Below are 17,850 nucleotides of genomic sequence, written 5' to 3' on the forward strand. Positions count from 1 at the left end.
TTATTTTAGAAAAAAAACGAAACCGTGTTATTTAGCATGAACGGGAATACCTGAAACCAGTTCTGCCTGCGGTATGCCACAATTCACATATCGAAGACTTGAGACCGTGTGTAAACATTTTAGAATCGCCAGTGAGCTTTACATTTCAAAATAAATTCAAACAAGTCCCTACATTTTTAATATTGTTGTTATTATGATATTAAAACCAGTTGTGGTTTTAGCATTTAGTTATAAACAAACTCGTGATTCGTGACTAACTATGATCTCATGGATTATTGTTACGTAGTTGTTATTCTACTTTTCTCACGTACTCGCGACATATTAAGGTCTATAAAATACATATTTAGAAAATAGAAACTAGTGCTAAAGTAGCCATTAACATTCTCATTATTACTTTATTTGACCATTCTTGTATTCAAGAGTTATATTGTTGGAAACTTTCTCGATTTCTCTGGCATCCTTACTACTTATAATAATATATTGTTCTGTTCATTTCGACGTTTGCGTGCCAGTTATCTACCTTATCATTAAACTATACGAGGTACTTTAGATATGTACCTAATAAAACTCTAATCAACATACAGAATTCCTCTGATGAATAGAAAGAAAAATGTTTTATCAGACAGTTGCCATTTTCGTAACTGAAATGGTGTATTCTGTTGGAAAATGCACATTTACAATGCGAATATTTTATTCATGAACAAAGCTTAGTTTATTTTCGTGAAAGATTTATGAATTATTTAAACAGTCTAGAATTTCGGAGATTATTTTGCTTAAACAGATTGAATACATATGTCTGGAGCGTGTAATCTCCAGACATATTAAACGTCGTAGTTAGTACAATTGCGTAACGTTTAAACATTTTTGGTGTAAACTGTGTGGCTTTAGAGGCGTGTCCGTGCCTCCCTCACCCTGCCTCCCGTGCCTGCCCTTGCAACCCCGCCATGGCTGTAAAATACCTCCTAGTCAACCTTCAAGTATTCTCTTTAAACACAATGCTAAGTGAGCTAACTCTTGCTCGTTTTATATTCCTAGTTTATTTTCGTCTATCGTTTAAGAAGCCTTATGAAAACGCCCTAAATTGGTATGATTTTAAACTGAAGCCTTATTTTAGTTTATCAAATTTACGAGAGAATGTAATATCGATTCATTATATTAACTTATCATCCGAATAACATTACTTGACAGTAGTAGAGGCGGACCGTGAGTTCTATGTTGGTGGTCGACATTAATTTCCTAAGCGTTTATTGTTAGACGTTTACCATGACCGCTGTGCTGATGCACTTATAGTTCTTGCTCATTTAATGTTTTTACTATTGCGGTGTCGCTCGCACTTAGCCTTATTTGGCTAGCTAGTTGACATGCCACATCGCAAACCATAACTGCATCCTGGCCTCGTCACATACAAATCATATCAACAAAACTATTACCATCATAAAAGCTGCCGACAATAACAATTAAAATATTTTTAACTCTACCAAAAAGGATATCCCTTATCTACGTTATATTATAACGTAGTGTAACAAATTACATCTCATTCCTCTGAAAAAAATATCAGTTGTCATGCTAGTCTTTGTTTGTCTAATTCAAAGCGAAACGTGCAAATGTTGTATTCTATTCACCATGTTCAGTGTCTGTTTGTTTTACAGCCTTGTTAATAGTTGCGTAATAATTTTGTCTCTTTATCATTTTCTATTCTACAGTAGCGTGACACACGTCATGTTCGACGCTTAGCACAAACTAATAGTAGCCAACGATACAGGCACTGCCTATTGGCTATTTAAACATTAACCCGTTACACGATAAAAATGTTACCAAGCATTCAAGGTCGCCTTCCTTAACAGACACTGGAATACTAAAGCTACGGTGTAATAATCAATGTTAATCAACTCCAAGTATTTCTATTTCCATTCTGACTCTGGTATTAATTAAAATAGTATTGATATCTACGCGTCCTAGTCCCATGTTAAGATATACTTTAAACGTACTTTCCTGTTATTAGAATCGAGATCATTATTCTTGATCTTTCCGCGAATCTTCCTCATTTCACAAATAACCATTTTGGTGCTCGGGTCACGTTTCATATGATGGCGATAACGTGTTTTTGCCATTTTGTTAACTCGAAGGTAAATGAAGTCCCTGCCCTGTCAACTTCCTGTCTCTTATCCTTATCGCAGATGTACTCTTCGAGTTAGAATTGCTCAATTACATGAGCTAGCATTGTTGTCGGTCAACCGTAGCGAAACTGCAAAGCAGGTGTGACGTGTGACCTGCACAGGCTTTACGTGATTTCCTTGCACAACGAACAGACGTGTCATTTACTGTAGATTCTTGAATGTTCGAGGTATTTTCCTTTTATTTATTTATATCGTCATTGAAAACCTAATGTATTGTTTTTGCCATCGAGATAAATCAACTAGTGCAGGTGTTGCCTTGAACCACGGTTTCGATTTCGCGTCGATAGCGATTCTTCTCGAGCGTATCAGACCGAACTAAACATGTCTCGGTAATCAATCGTCAATCAGCGGGTTGTCTTACATTATATTTTTATTATGAAATAGAGATGTTAGCATAATCGCAAATGGCCGGGCCGGAGGTGTCACACCCACGTCCTATAATAAATAGCCTGATGGATCGCGGTCTGCTGTAATATCGTTTGGGATTATGTGTAATTACGCGCTTACAGGACCATGTCCTCTATCTAAATACATTACCAGAGCTATAGCAGGATGTCCCGTTCTTACCATGTCATCGTTACCACGTAACGCGGATAGATCTTATTGTTTGTGACGGGATGCATCTCACGAGGCAATCTCTTGGGCCACATGTTTTATGTAATTTAATGTTCATTATTTTAAATTACCTCAGCAGCAGCGCGTCAATCACTTGACCAGTTTTTTGCTGTGCGCGGCGCCACTTGATATTATCAGAAACATTATTTAGAAGCGGCTGATTCTTTATGACTCTTGTTACATATTAGCTGCAATATTTTGTCTAATTTAGATAGATTGAATTGAAGAGGAAGAGTTTTTTGTGCAGCCAGCTTGTTAGAAAGCGATGTAATTTTACAGTTCTTAGTTCACTACAGACTATGAACAGATTTTAGCCAATCGGTGTCTTGAATTCTTACTTTTGACTTTAACTGAAACTTGTGCGCTATATTTTTCATGATTAGAGCTTTTGAATATTGGTCAGATAAAATAACTAGATCGCTCAAAATCCTAAACCTGTATTAATTTTCTTTGCATCTTTAGTTTTGATTTGTCAAAATATATTGTATAAAACAAAAGCAAACACATGACAAATTCCACAAACAAAGTGTTCAAGCACCGTCCGCCGCTAAACATTGTTTCTGCGCAGTACTAAGTGAGGCTGAGATCATAAACGATTGTGATGTAGGTTCTATAGCTGACACGCCTTTACCAACGACATGCCGCTTAAACTTCAAGTTATTACATCGACATTCTTATTTATATGCCATTGTTTATTATTTACGACGTTCTCGCGACAATTATCAAGAATATCTCGCAAATGGCTTCTAGATTTCTATGAATGTTTATTCTACTAGTTTTGAATAGCGGCTAGATCTGGAGCTGTGCCAAATACGGCTATATTGGTAGATACGTTTTACACCACAGTACTTTTATAGAGTAGGTCGGAGTGGTTCGGCTTATTTATAGCTGTCGACACAGGCGCCGTCTCGTCTAGACTATCCCGCCTACTGAGGGGTTCCCTTTGATCCCCATTCCCCCTTTCATGCCATTGCACTTCTCCACTGTAAATGGGGTGCAAAAATCAATCCGCTCTATTCATAATTTAATAAGCTTTCCTATACCAGCTTTCTCGTCTTAGTAAGTCATAAGTTTAGTCGATAACCTAAAAGCCAGGAACTAGAACACTTTATCTGCTTTAATTTATTAGCGTGCAGTCTCTGTCCCTTCAGCCATGAAACGATTTTCTTGTTTGATAGTTAAGATAAAAGGAAACTGAGTAATTACGGACTTTTTGCTTCAAAACTTAAGTGATATTTGGCCTGACACGTTTCGTGACAAAAACATCTTATTTTTCCTTTTAGTATTAATTAATCGAAAAAGAGTTAATTGGAATGTTATTACCTACTTATATGAAACAATCTCTGCGTAGAGGAACAAAGGTCAACATGACAATGTGACATTCAATAACATACCTATATTTTTTCACAGTGATGCATTATTTTTTCTTTATTTTTATAACGCAAAGAATCTTTTGTGTATGAGGAAAATGTAGTTATCTTATACTTGTTACTATTTCTAGAATAGAAATAACATTTATTACTTATCTACGTGATGTATCATTTACGACTATAATTATTTGTACATGACGCAAGACATCTTTAAAATAATTACCTCAAGGATTCATTTGCAGCACATAACGAGTACTTACCATACAATGTTTATGGTTTTTCATTAACGCCTCTACATGCAAAGGTTTGCCTCGATACTGATCATTGGCATCTCTCTATGCATTTACAAGTAACTGATAAAGGAGCAGAGGCGTCGTGTTAAATATTCTATCGTTTAACGCACAAGTTCACCTTAGCACGAATTATCAACCGTTTATAGCCACGACAATACTCCTCCGCAAATATTGACAATATTAGACCAGACGAGAAATTCACGTATACCTTTTCAGGCTCTCCATTGTTATTAGTTCCTCATTCCAATTATTAGTTCCTATATTTCTGCTCTTTCTTATTCACTGTGAGCGTTGGTATGTCATTTGCGGATGCTGAATAAATTCCTCATACAATTGGTCCGAATTCAATGTCCACCCAAACGTCGAAGAAAAGGGGCACAACATAATAAAGATTGTAATGTCTCATATGAATAATCTGACAAATTGTAGTGAACGAACCTTAAATGATATACATATTTATTAGGCTGTCTTCGTCATTGATCATTTGACATGTGTTTTTCTTCATTGTGACAATGGTTTTCGAGTCTACATCGACGTAAGTTATAAGTATCATATGTCAACTGTGAATTCTGTAATCAATTATCTATTCATAGTGTAGGTGGCAAATTTATGTAGGTACTAGTACGACTGTGTAAATTGCTCTATTGACAAAGCACTTACGTCAGATGAGCATTCAAGTCTCACTCAAGTTCAAGGTGAGAAATGTTTGGTAAATCCAATTTTCTATCTCCCGTGATATGCCTCTTTAAGGACTTGCTAATGTGTGTTTAATGCTAAGTTGCCGCTTTGAGCGAAAACAGAGGCGGTTTTATGATTCCGTTTTGCATTTTAGCTACATTATTTCAATGTTATTAATTGTCACATATGAGTTATGCTACTTCATCAAACAGGTCTGTGTACACAGGTGGCAACTGAGGCTCAGTCCAATTCCATGTAGCCATACCACAAGCATGTAGCAACACCGCTGATTCACCTTGTTTACCCATTGTACATTGTACACATATGTGCTAACCACGGTTTAGCTCCAGCTAAAGGGTTTGCCCCACAATCTGACAAGAGATGTTTATTATACACAACGCTGATGTCATCGTCCTACACTGTTTTGTGTTTGGAAATTGATCACGGCATCGCTCGCTTTGACTACCGGCTAAGACAGTAGTCATTAACACTATTATGTTACATTATAATTAAACAAAATAAACATCCACCTTTTCTGGCGAGATATCGCTTGCTATCTACGATCCAAATATCCCCGTATGAATGGATAAAATTTCAGCCTTTCAAGCTTGTACAGTAAATAAAGATAATTTATTCGAACGCCCTGCAAGCTTTGCGTTATTTGATGCATTTATCATTGGCGCAGATAACGATCGCGGCGGTATATCTGCAGTCGTGAGAACTTCGTGACTAGGCCCACACCTAACTGTTTCGCTTCTTGTAATGCCAATGCCAATTGTATTACAGATATCCCCTGTAGTATTACCGCTAATCTATTGGAATTTCATCCGCATTTGACATAAATAGATACAAAAGACAGATGTTTACTGTCGCTCTACAATCTCCGTCAATATTTATGTGGTACCTATGTCTTCGATATTTTATAAGCTATTACAGATATTTTTATAAGCTACCACACATATTAAACTTGTTGAACACACATTCCACGCTTTTAATATAATATATGTAAAATACTCGCATATTTTAGGTGTATTCCTTGTATAGCGGTTTTACACATATCGATGTTAACTTACCAAATTCTGCCAAATTTGGCTGTACTTGACGCCCACTCTTGAGTGTTAAAACGTGTAAATTGATGTTCTACCTATAAAATAGTAGTGACTTTTATCACTGACAACTTATATTATATTTTTTCGTATCTAATGTTTATTTATACTTAGCAAAATATAGTTATCTCAAAAAGCAATCCGATGTCGAAATTAGTTCTGTTCGCTTAACTATCCCTGTTTGTTGACGCGAAGAATTTCATTATCCGCTCACCATGTTATGCTTCCACGTACGCCTATTTCGAAGCAAAGCTTATTTTCTCCACCATTACCCGATAAGTTATTGATTTGGCTTCCTGCTTGTGCAGCCGTCTTTGTCTTGGTTAAACAACACAATGTTTTAATGTCCGATTCTTGAAAACAACTTTCCACAAATTTAAATTTAGCATTTGGAGCGAAAGGCTGTGAACGCCAGCAGTATTTGTCGGTACACGCCACTTACTACTTCTTTTGGATTAATTATCATCGTTTAGCGTGTGTGACGATCCACAATTAGCATGCCAGGTGTGGTGTTGGTGCGGCTCATTACGGCCCATTATCGTTGCAGGAGCGAACGTGCCCTGATTGTCGAACGAATTTCATTCCATATACGCTCTCCTGTGCGGCGGTTTCGATCAATCTTTAATACTGAATTATTCATTGTTATGGAACTTAATTATTTGTAATGGCTATCGATCTATTAAATAGATAACTTGTACAAACGGACGTACCGTTAAATCTAATCAACCGTGGCGACCGCAAGCGTTCATTCTACGTAAACACTAGATTTACATTCAATTCATTCAATATCTTTGCTATCTGTCGGTCGACCTACTTAGATTCGATACAATTCCGCTATCTCGTTGATGATATTTCATACATTTTCAGCGTCACTTTTTCTTTTCCATATTTCGATCCTTAAACTTTGTATTACGATTATAACAATAGCTAGTTAATAAACTGTGACCACTTTCGGTAGGTATTGAAGACCATAGCGTTGACTGACATAACTTATCAGATATTTTGGGCAGACGTTAAAGATGGCTTCTCTTTTAATTCGTGAAATACTGTTTATGGTTTAAAAATACGCCTTATAAGGTTTGATCAGTCTTTATTGTCATTTGCCAGGGAATACAAATTGGCGTATCGCGTCTCTCTGTTTACGCATTTTTATTATAGGCCTGTTGTTATAAGGCAGGAGCAACAATGTCTCCATATGTGTAGGTGATTCATGCATTAATAAATATACACGTAACCATTTTTTCACATATAGTCACACGGTCAATAAATATTTCAGTTATGATAATGTAACAACAATTAATTGCTTGAAATATGAGGTCGATGATTCATTGATGATTATTGACATGTCGATACGATCTCGATGTCATTCCTCATGTCGTTATACATAGCTGGGATCGCGGTAGCCGGTCTGGCCGCCAACTCGGTCGGAGTATTTTCGTTACAGAGTTTACTGAACTATATCGATATCACTTCCTCGTTTAATAAACATAATTAACCTTGAAAAGGCGTTCGTTTTCATTCGTACTACAAACTTGTAACAAAGTTTTTGATCGTGATTATGAGAAGGGTGGAATTGTGTAGATGAGGTATTTTGACTAGTGAAATCCGATCAACACGCAACAAGTTATTTGCGTGATATTCAAAACTTAAAATATTTCCTTGGTGTAACGATTGACTGATATTAGAAGACTACACGGAACATTACAAGTAATCGATCTCAATTAACGTAAAATCTTTTAACGAAGCCAGATTCACTTGTACTATTAACTAAACTATGTAATTGCCGTTGAAAATTGCATGTGTCCTGCAGTTTGAGCTTGTTGCATCAATTGCGAGTTGGGTCCAGCATCAGAGTAGACCGCGAAATTGTCCTTAATTGACGAATTAGTGCCTATTCGTCGGGAAAGTGTGATACCTACACAACTGCATTAATTGGAACAAGCTGATGACATAACTACATTTCAATTCACAGCAAGTATCGCAGACAGAATCTTAAGTAATAACTAGATTCTTTTTCGTATAAGTCAAAACATTCCTTTTATAATCGCCAGCATGTAGTTGCTAAACTTTCTGTCCTTCATACAAGTTCTTCGTTTGGCAATTGGATCCGCTTCTTTCTTTTATGTAGTTTCTTGCCAACTTGTTATGGAGTTTAGTTACTCGAAGACTTTTGATTCGACTCAACGGCTTGGCACACAACGACTACGTAATTAGTTAGGGACCTAGGAATCAGAAATTACTAGAATGGGGCTCTAGATAAGTGAACTATGTAACATAAACTTTTTATCTAGCATGTAGGTAACACTAACATTTCAGTTTTAAAACCCTGTCCAAGGTCTTTCTGATAACATGCAAGTATTTGCATCCCCTTGGGCTATTTACTGACTAAGAATACGAGTGAAAAACACACACAAGATTACAAAAATGTACACAACATTTATAAATATTTGTTTTTCTGGTCTGCTTGTTTTTATCTACACAAGTACGTCAACTTGAACTTGACCAACAAGCAATGTCATTTATAAACTCTTCGTACCTACTCGGTTTTGTTACCAAGTAATTCGCCGTGTTAATAAAATGGATAAATAATGACCACGGCTTATTATAGCAGTTACATCATATTTGTGAAGCGTGTTAGGAACTTTATTTGTTGATCGGATTATTGTCGAGTATTTTCCATTGGCGTAGGCGTTTTAGAAAATCTTTAACAGTCAGCCCAAATCGCCTTATGTCCGCTTTGGTCAGCCGATGCTCCATTTATAGTAAATAACCTGTACTTATTTTTAAGGGTCTAATTTCTGATTACTACTTATTTACTTGGATCATGTCTATAAGTTGAAATCAACATGCGAAGTGACTCAGTTCGCGGCGCCAGTATTATAAGTAGTTTCTTGCTCAGTAAACCTATAAGGAAGAAACTTTCTCAATAAGGAGCTGCCACGCCAATGGATTCCTATTGAATATATTCAGCGAGTGCAGTAACTCTGTCGGGGTCAAAGATCGCATTAGTGCATGCAAGGACCGGTTGTCAGATGCACCATAGTAACCCGTTTCCCTTCGGTTGCATAATGTGCTTGCCATAGTACGAACTACATCCGTCCTAGGATTATAAACATCGTCATTCGCGTCTCGTTACTGGCCCAATTTTGCAGTATTAGGCAAGTGGGTTTGTCGTCCGTTCCTATTAACCGGATTAGGTGATAGTACAATGCAATCCATTTAGACGATAACAACGGCTTAATGTAATTTCAATGAATAAATGGTATAAATGGATAAATGAGAGTTGTATAATTTATGCTCTCCATTACGGATATTCTAATTTGCTTATAATTTATTGAGGTTGTTTACATCCGGCTAATTCTATATTCTAGATTACTATGCGTTTAATATAAGTTACATAAATTTAACCACCGGTTAACGTATTAACAAACTGTTAATAGTTTTGACACCTATAATGGATCTATTACAAGATTTCCGAATGGAATAAACAGCTTTACCATTATATCAGTAGTACAATTTTGTCAGGTCGAAGGTTATTTTTTTTAAGCCGACTGAGTGTCACTGTTCCGAGAGATAGATCAAAATCAAATGACATGATTTACCAAAGGGGAAACTAGACCAGGTCGCCCCCGCAGTGGAGTATGTCGGGAGAGCACGAACATTAGCGTGGGATTACATTTTGTACCGCACTACACCTGCTGTGATATAATATATTGTGTCACTGAAAGTTCTTCTAAAGGTTACTTTTTTAAATTAAATACAATTTTTCTTTTTTCGCTGCATGTTAGATTACTCACGGTTAAATTGCATGTCATATTAATTCAACTTTGAAAGTACTTCATGCTTTTTCGTGCCAGAAATTTTCTGAAGAGAACCGAAGTTTCAAAGTCCTTGAAAATAGCAATAAATTATTAGAAATATACGACGAGGAAACTTGATCTTTGTCGGTTTTTCACATTCATACTTTGCAGCCTTCTGCTACTACGTCAAGACGCAGCCGTGAAGTTAATGTATTAATTCTGTCACTCATGTTCTCTGTTGTGTATGCTGGATGTCCTTGCCACTTAGACCTCAATCCTCATTGTCAAGCTATGGAATGTTCACGATAATAATGACAAATGTACTCCTTTACATGACAATAGAAGTCCGCAGTTTGCCCGACAAACACGAAAAAATCCGACTTGTTATGTTAATGTTGGCAATTAAATTTTATTTCTAAATAACTTATGGTCAAAACGCGAATGTTTCCGCATCATACACCGATGATATTGAAACGTGATGTGACAACCATATTTTGGTCAAGTTTCCTTTAACGTGTATCACGAAATATGTGGTCGTTTCAAACGACTAATTGGTGTCCTTCTGAAGGTTATCCGTAATAAAAGGCCTGTTCTGATAACAATACATATTATGTTTTGTATTGTTGTATGACATTATACAATACTCAGAGATATTCCGGGCATATCAGTGTGCACAATGCATGAAGTAAAGTATTCTAAATTCAGTACTTTTAAAGAAAATAATTCATGTAATAAAATAAGGCTTCGAACGACGTGAAGATACTCTGAAACTGCTTGCAATAATAATGGGAAAACTTGCAACTGTGAATAATCAACCGGAGCCCCTAGCCGTGTTCTATTAAAGAAGCCAATAATTTATAAGTGTCTGCAGTGCGCTGCGCTACACTATAATTTGTATCACGACAACTTCTAATTCATTATGACGAGCTATTTTATGGGTATAAGTTCAAAAGGACCATAAAATATAGTAGTGCTTAGTCCGTATTTTCCTCAGGTGTTCATTAAAAAAGAAAGATTACTTTTTCAAGTCTTAATAAATAACAGAAATATTATTTTCAATTTTTTGTTGCTTCTGAAAACCTTTATACTACTGGAAAACCCCTTCTCAATCTCAGTATCTGCTTCAGCGCTCAATTCCGAGCTGTTATGATTAATTGCTGCCACTTTCGTAGTGTTGATATGTAAAGTGATAATTGTGACGACGTGTTCGCATAATAGAACATGAGCAATCAATCGCAGTATGTACGCCTACGCGGAAAAGCTGCGAGTCTTACAACAGGTGCGTGATGTGTGCATTTTATGCATATTTTAATTACGCTCCTTCGATTACAGTTATTGATTAATCGTAATCGCCGGAAAATTGCTGCAAATTATAGTGTTCACGACAGTTTATTTTATGTAGCAGTAATAAATTGCGGCCAATTATGCCTGACATATACTTTTTAGGAGACACTTGATTTACTGTTAATTAATAAACTTTCATTGAAAAATCATGATAGCTTTCTGGAGTATGTTGATGTCGCTTCCTCGGTACTTGGTGTTAGGAGATGAGACACATGTCTCACATCTCAGTTATGATGTCTGCCCACGCGCACCCCAAGGCCGGGCTGCTGCGCAATTGACTCTGATGATTAATCAACTTCGGACGATCAGTGCCGGACATACGCGAGAACTAGTCGGCCGGCTCTACACGTGTCTTAGCGAGGCTCTGATCAGTGCAAGTTAAGTGTCGCGACCGATCTTCTGACTAAAGCACCCGTGCTTTACTAAACCACTATAATTTTTAAAATAATTGAAGGTTCATCGATCTAAAATTTTATACCTTTACGTCTGTTTGATCAATTACTAATTGAGCGTAACCAATAGATTATCAAATATTCCTAAATAAACAATGTTTAAGTTAAAACATTATCACCCACCTCATTTTACGAGCCTACTCAAATGTGTGGACGTACCAGTTGTGCCTTGTGTTTATTTACAAGTGGGTGTCTCACACACTCAAATATAATAACATGTTATAACTCTGCCTATTATGATGTTCACCATCTCAATATCATAAAACATAACGAAATGTCATCGTTTTCTCGTATTCATGTCGAGTGCAATGTCCAAATTCATGTAAGCGTAATTCCGCCGTTCGTCTCAAATCTGTATCATCTAAGTATTTTTTGTCGGCATGTTTTATTTTTTGCTTTATGTGTCTTTGTTTTTTGTTGTCATAGACGGCAGTTCTACGGACACGCTAAGGAAGCTCAGCGACGACTCTTCGAGAAAACATTTATCCGGTAAGTTACTGCATGTCAAGGCAACGCAACAAAAAATATTTGTTACTATTTATGATTGCATGCGCGCAATATATGTGCATGATCCATGCTTATCGTGTATGAAATCGAGCACGCATATACACGATTATCACCACCCCCATTACCGACTCTGTACATAGTGTTAAATATCACTTATTCATAATGTTGTCACTCTTCTGTCTGGACCTTTTGGAGCAGACTTAATTGAAGCCGAGGAAGACGAGGTGTCCAGCAGTCTGCCGGAAAGACCACGATCGCACCGCAAGGCATCTAGTAAGTCGGTCTCATACAATAACCCTAGAGTAATCCATACTATGGTGAAGGCATGCGCAGTGAATAATGTACCGTATTGTCATGTGGTGATGGGTCCCCTTAGAGCTATGCAACGTAATGTCTAGAACCGCAGTGGATGCTTGAGACGAAGTAACAGTTTATAATGAGTATTTTGATATACCATGATTATTAGAAATTATAACAACATAATTTTAATTAAACAATATAATATTTTCGATAGTAGTACCTAGGGCTATGATTTTAAGTATTTGCTCGTGCATGTCAGAACGAAGTAAAAATATTAATACCGAGGTAGTATGGGAAGCTATAAAGGATAATTCATAAACTTACTAATAAATTAATATTGATTTTAGTAAGAAATGCAGTGTATTAGTCGGGTGGTTCGGCCATTAACAATTAAAATTTCCGTGTTTGAAATTCTGTACATTGCATAGATTGCGTGTCTGTCAACAAACAGTCACTCCGGTCGCTCGCCTACGACCAATTAGTGACATTGTGTCGGAATCGATTCATAATTCTAATCTATTGTCTAGTGTTTTTTACTTGCAACTTGTCTCACACTTGACACAAAGAAACAACATTAATTACATAATGGGGACTAAGCTATTAATACAGCTGTTAATGGAATATGTGCAACCTTGTTCCGGCTACATTATCCTAGTTTAATTGTCTCATAGACAAGTGTACAAATTGACATGACCACAATATAATATTTAATTCTGCAAGATTTTAAACGCTTCTCACAACCAAATGGGGCATTTACGAATTACATAAGAAAGCTATGAACAATGTCTAACGGAAATATCCGTAATAAACTGTATTATGTGTAGTCATAGATGAATGTAACCCACATCCCGAGTAATAAAAGTCAAAATACTCAACATAAAATCAGATAAGATTTACGAAACGTCGTGTGAAGTAGGTGTTGTTACTTTGTCTAGTTAGTGGCTAATGTGTATGTGTGTGTCGCTTGTGTGTGATCGCAGCCAGCAGCACGTTCAGTGTCACCTCCATGGACGCACTGTGGGAGAAGTACCCGCGCCGCCTCAGCGAGGCTGGCCTCAGGAGGTCATCAGGTAACTGGCACGCTTTTTCCTGTCAAAATTATTATCCACGACAATACTCTCCTCGCAATATTCTCACGACTATTAAACGCTAACTGATCTGACGTCACAGATCGCGTACATTCTATTCGTTACATAACAATAAAATTGTCGTGGAACTAATTTCGGCTCAGTACTTGTATGTTTCACTATGTACCTATACGATACCATGCACCATAGATCGCACCCATCACATGCTCTATAGATGTTGCGAACAGTTTATGTGCTTTGTTATGGTGTTTGTGCTGATTTGAGATGGTTGAAAGCATGAATTTCTTTTTAAGATTATTTTACAGAGCATAGTCGCTGTCGCCAAAGTCAAATGCAGTTTGTTTTGTATTAAAACGAGGATCCGTAATTTCGATGTAAGATATGCAAACGAGTTTGCGAGTAATTCCAATGGCCATGCACTTGCATACAACGGTACTCACTGAGTTCATATGCACGTTATAACGTGTGCTCGGCATAGGAAAGAAGGCCATACATATTCAAGGAGCAATAAAATCAATCCTTGTTAGACAACACTTTCGTTACATTTTCTCTTTAGAAATTCGAAATGGTTGTTACAGTACAGAAAAAAAGTTTTCTTTCAGGGACTAAACGCAGTAAGGATATTTATTAAAAGTATTATCGTATTATTTCAGATCATAGTGTTGTATTAACTGAGGATACTGACAGCTTCATTATTGGCGAACGAGTTTGGGTAGGAGGCACCAAACCTGGCCAAATTGCATACATCGGCGAGACACAGTTCGCTCCTGGAGAGTGGGCTGGCATTGTTCTTGATGAACCTATCGGTATGTCTACGGGATTTTTTTAGGTCCAAGGAGTTATTTTTTATTTACTAGACATTCTTTATTTTTCAAATGATTTTTTCAGGTAAAAATGATGGGTCAGTAGCTGGAGTGCGATACTTTCAGTGCCCAGAGAAACGAGGAGTATTTTCCCGTTTGACTCGATTGACGCGTGTGCCACTAATTACTCACGCGCCACACGATGCATCTCCGATCTCAGACGCAGGTAGCGTCTTCGAACGTCCGCCCTCAGGTACCAGGCTCAGGCGCGCACACTCACCGAATGGCAGCGTACGCAGCATCGTCAGCAGTAAAATGAGTAAGCCATACCTTGATTCTTCAATCTTATTCATACTGCTCCGAGTTCGGCTGAATGCTAATCAAATTTGTATTTCTCCAGACGCTTCTATCTCAACAACTACCAATGGCGAAGTTCGCGTAGGTGACCGAGTAATCGTTTCTAGTAGTCGCGGTAGCAAAGCTGGTACATTGCGCTACGTCGGTGTCACCGATTTTGCAACTGGTATCTGGGCGGGTGTAGAGCTCGATGACCCCCTTGGGAAGAACGATGGATCAGTAGACGGGAAGAGGTATTAATGTTGATCAGAACCAAAATTTAATATATCTTAAAATAATAACTACAGTTTAGCAAGAATCCATGTTACGCGAAACACTTTTCAGGTATTTCGACTGCTCGCCACGCTTTGGTCTATTCGCGCCCATCTCGAAGGTTTCGCGGTCGCCGTCAAACCGTAAGCCGGGCGCGTGCGCCATCCACAGCAACGGCCGAGCAACACCTCTCAGGCGTTCCAACTCGCGGGAGTCGTTGACGTCACTGGGCACATCTATCGCATCGTCCCGCGTAGGGGTGAGGCTTGGGGTGACGTCGCTGGGCGCTCAGGTAGGCTAGCCCCGCGCACGGTCGGCTGAGCCCCGCTCGCCGCGATCTCCGCCGCCTCCGGCCCGAGCGAGGCCGCACCGCAGCGCTCCTAGCCTGCTCGACAAAACGCTCCTCGTCAAACACGTAGAAAATGATCGCTGCGCCATAATCGCTCTGCCACAGCCTCGAGTCTATTACGATATAATATTTCGATCGAACGATAAGTGTAAGGAATTGAATCCTCGGCGGTGGGCCAGTGAAACACTACCAAAATCTTGGCGGTGCTCAGAGAGCGTGTTGAGCTTTCAGAGTACTTCGGATCGATCACGGCGTAGTGAGTCGAGCGGGAGCAGTGCAAGCGGTACGGTGTCGCGGGGTTCTAGGGGCTCTAGGGGCGGAGGCGGCGAAGTGGTGCGGTGGGGGGGCCGGCCGGCGGCTGTGACGAGGGCCAGCCGCGGGGTCGCCGCAGCTACTGACATATACGTGGAGATGCCGCCGCCGCGCACACACTTCTCAGGCTTCGGGAAAAGTTACCATTTCTCTTGCGTGTCACCCTTTCAGTTTACATATCCATATGTGGTTTATATTTGAATTTTCTCACATCCCATTATTTTGCTGTGGTCTACGATGAACTGGATTGATTCAGCTGTTTTTGGATATAACTTTTTTTTACGAGCATTTGCACCCAAAGTACCAGAATATTAATGCAGTTAGCATTCTATATAAAGGGTTGTAGCAAGTATATAAACGTAATTTTTTTCTAAGATCTCACGCAACCTAATCAAAAGATCTCATTGTGGCTATAACGCTAATATTAGCCACATAATCACTCTCATATTGTGACAACTGCAAAAAATCTTGAGCCGATTGATTTGTTATTTGATGGGACTGATGTCAACTTATCATCACCAATGTGAATTTTTCATCAGGTAGCAAAAATACCCGTAGATTTTTGCTGAAAACAATGCTACCTTGAAAGAGCTGTATCTACAATATTATTTGTATATTGTATACAATATAATGCATTGAAACTTACATATTAGAAAGAACGAACGGGATCAAGGGAATGACATGCAAAAGTGATGGTATCTGTTTCATTTAGAATTTGCTTATTTTTGCATGAGAATTGGTTTGAGTTTATTTATGGTCTGTAGCTGGCACTCCTTGGTTTGGCCCTTGTGTTAATTTTTTTATTTTATTTAAGTTTTTGTTTTGTTCTCTATTCACTATTCGCACTGATGTTTTCTAGAATATTTGTCCGATGATTATAATAACAGTGGATCGAGAACAAAACATGTTTGGAAGTAGTGACTCATCTCATTTTGCTTCTAGTACGTCCATATTTAGTTTGGTATAGTTTTCAAAAGACTGCAATAGTCATATCGTATTTTCTAATATATGTTTTCTGACTGTGATATTATTTTTAAGCGATCCTCCTTATAGGGCTGTATACATAAACTTCGTGTTGTGTGACTTAACAGTTTACTTTGCATTTGTGCTCACTAATCTTTATAACGTGGTGCCTTTTATTTGAACGACAAGCAGTTTCACAAGCCCTTTGTTGGATGAAACTCTGTCAATATTTTTAAAGACTTACGTATCTTATATCTTATTAAGTACTTATACTATATAGCCCCTTCATACTCTTATACAAAGAAACTTTCATACTTAGTAGTTTTGTAGAAAACTTTCAGTATCCTATACTCTTCTATATAAATATTTATACTCGAATCCTACTTATCTCTTATACTATGTATAATATGTAATATTCCCTATATTCAATATTTACTGTCTAGCACCTACATCGGTAGAACCTTAACGTACATCTCAATCATTAGTTTTAGTTTTTGAGCTTCTTTTAATTTGCTAATACGGCAGTTGGTGTGTCTCGACACGCCATCTACCGTATTCTATATTCCACTCCATGGTGTAAAACAAATGAATCGTAAATAATAAGTTGTACTGAAAGATGCCATTCAAATTGATGTGGTCAATTGGAACATAATGCAAATCACGTGGAATAGAAACATGGCATTAGCTCCATCAATAGACTGAAAAGAGACATTAGACTGTTCTAGAATCACATTGAGTGTAATGAGGAATAATTTGTGAACGCAATGTTCTTAACGGTCACATGAAGAGGTATGGAGTCTCTGAGTACAACGTCACCATGTAGTGGGAGTTGAGTGCGTTAACGCGTGTTGTTTTCCCTCATGTTTGTTGCGTATTGGCACTGTCACTAATGGCACGGCGGCAGCGAGTCGGTGGTCCCAGAGCTTCCTCCACCCCGGTGTCCGCGAAGAACGCCCTGCAGGTACAGTACCCCACTATCGCCGCGCGGTAGGCTGCCTACACACACACTACACGTGTGACAAACATCAAAACATTCACGAACTTACGACAGATACACTATCTTTTGTAGTGCAACTGCCCTAAG

At 38.1% G+C, this 17,850-nt stretch overlaps 1 protein-coding gene across 12 annotated transcripts in view; it reads left to right on the forward strand.

The window, feature by feature from the left end:
- Window positions 1-17,850, forward strand: part of CLIP-190 (Cytoplasmic linker protein 190) — a 53,981-nt gene that overhangs the window by 18,652 nt on the left and 17,479 nt on the right. For 5 of the 12 annotated variants that reach the window (XM_076113675.1, XM_076113673.1, XM_076113672.1 and 2 more), the window contains 8 exons: window positions 12,262-12,324; window positions 12,541-12,615; window positions 13,623-13,712; window positions 14,384-14,536; window positions 14,619-14,852; window positions 14,934-15,123; window positions 15,215-15,434; window positions 17,671-17,727. In XM_076113675.1, the coding sequence (XP_075969790.1) occupies window positions 12,262-12,324; window positions 12,541-12,615; window positions 13,623-13,712; window positions 14,384-14,536; window positions 14,619-14,852; window positions 14,934-15,123; window positions 15,215-15,434; window positions 17,671-17,727 (1,082 nt within the window). Of the gene's footprint in view, window positions 1-11,699; window positions 11,760-12,259; window positions 12,325-12,540; window positions 12,616-13,622; window positions 13,713-14,383; window positions 14,537-14,618; window positions 14,853-14,933; window positions 15,124-15,214; window positions 15,435-17,670; window positions 17,728-17,850 lie in introns of those variants that run through there. The other 7 variants (XM_076113676.1, XM_076113681.1, XM_076113679.1 and 4 more) reach the window with 5 other exon arrangements.

The sequence above is a fragment of the Anticarsia gemmatalis genome, chromosome 4 (genome assembly GCF_050436995.1).
Source record: "Anticarsia gemmatalis isolate Benzon Research Colony breed Stoneville strain chromosome 4, ilAntGemm2 primary, whole genome shotgun sequence".
Lineage (NCBI taxonomy): Eukaryota > Metazoa > Arthropoda > Insecta > Lepidoptera > Erebidae > Anticarsia > Anticarsia gemmatalis.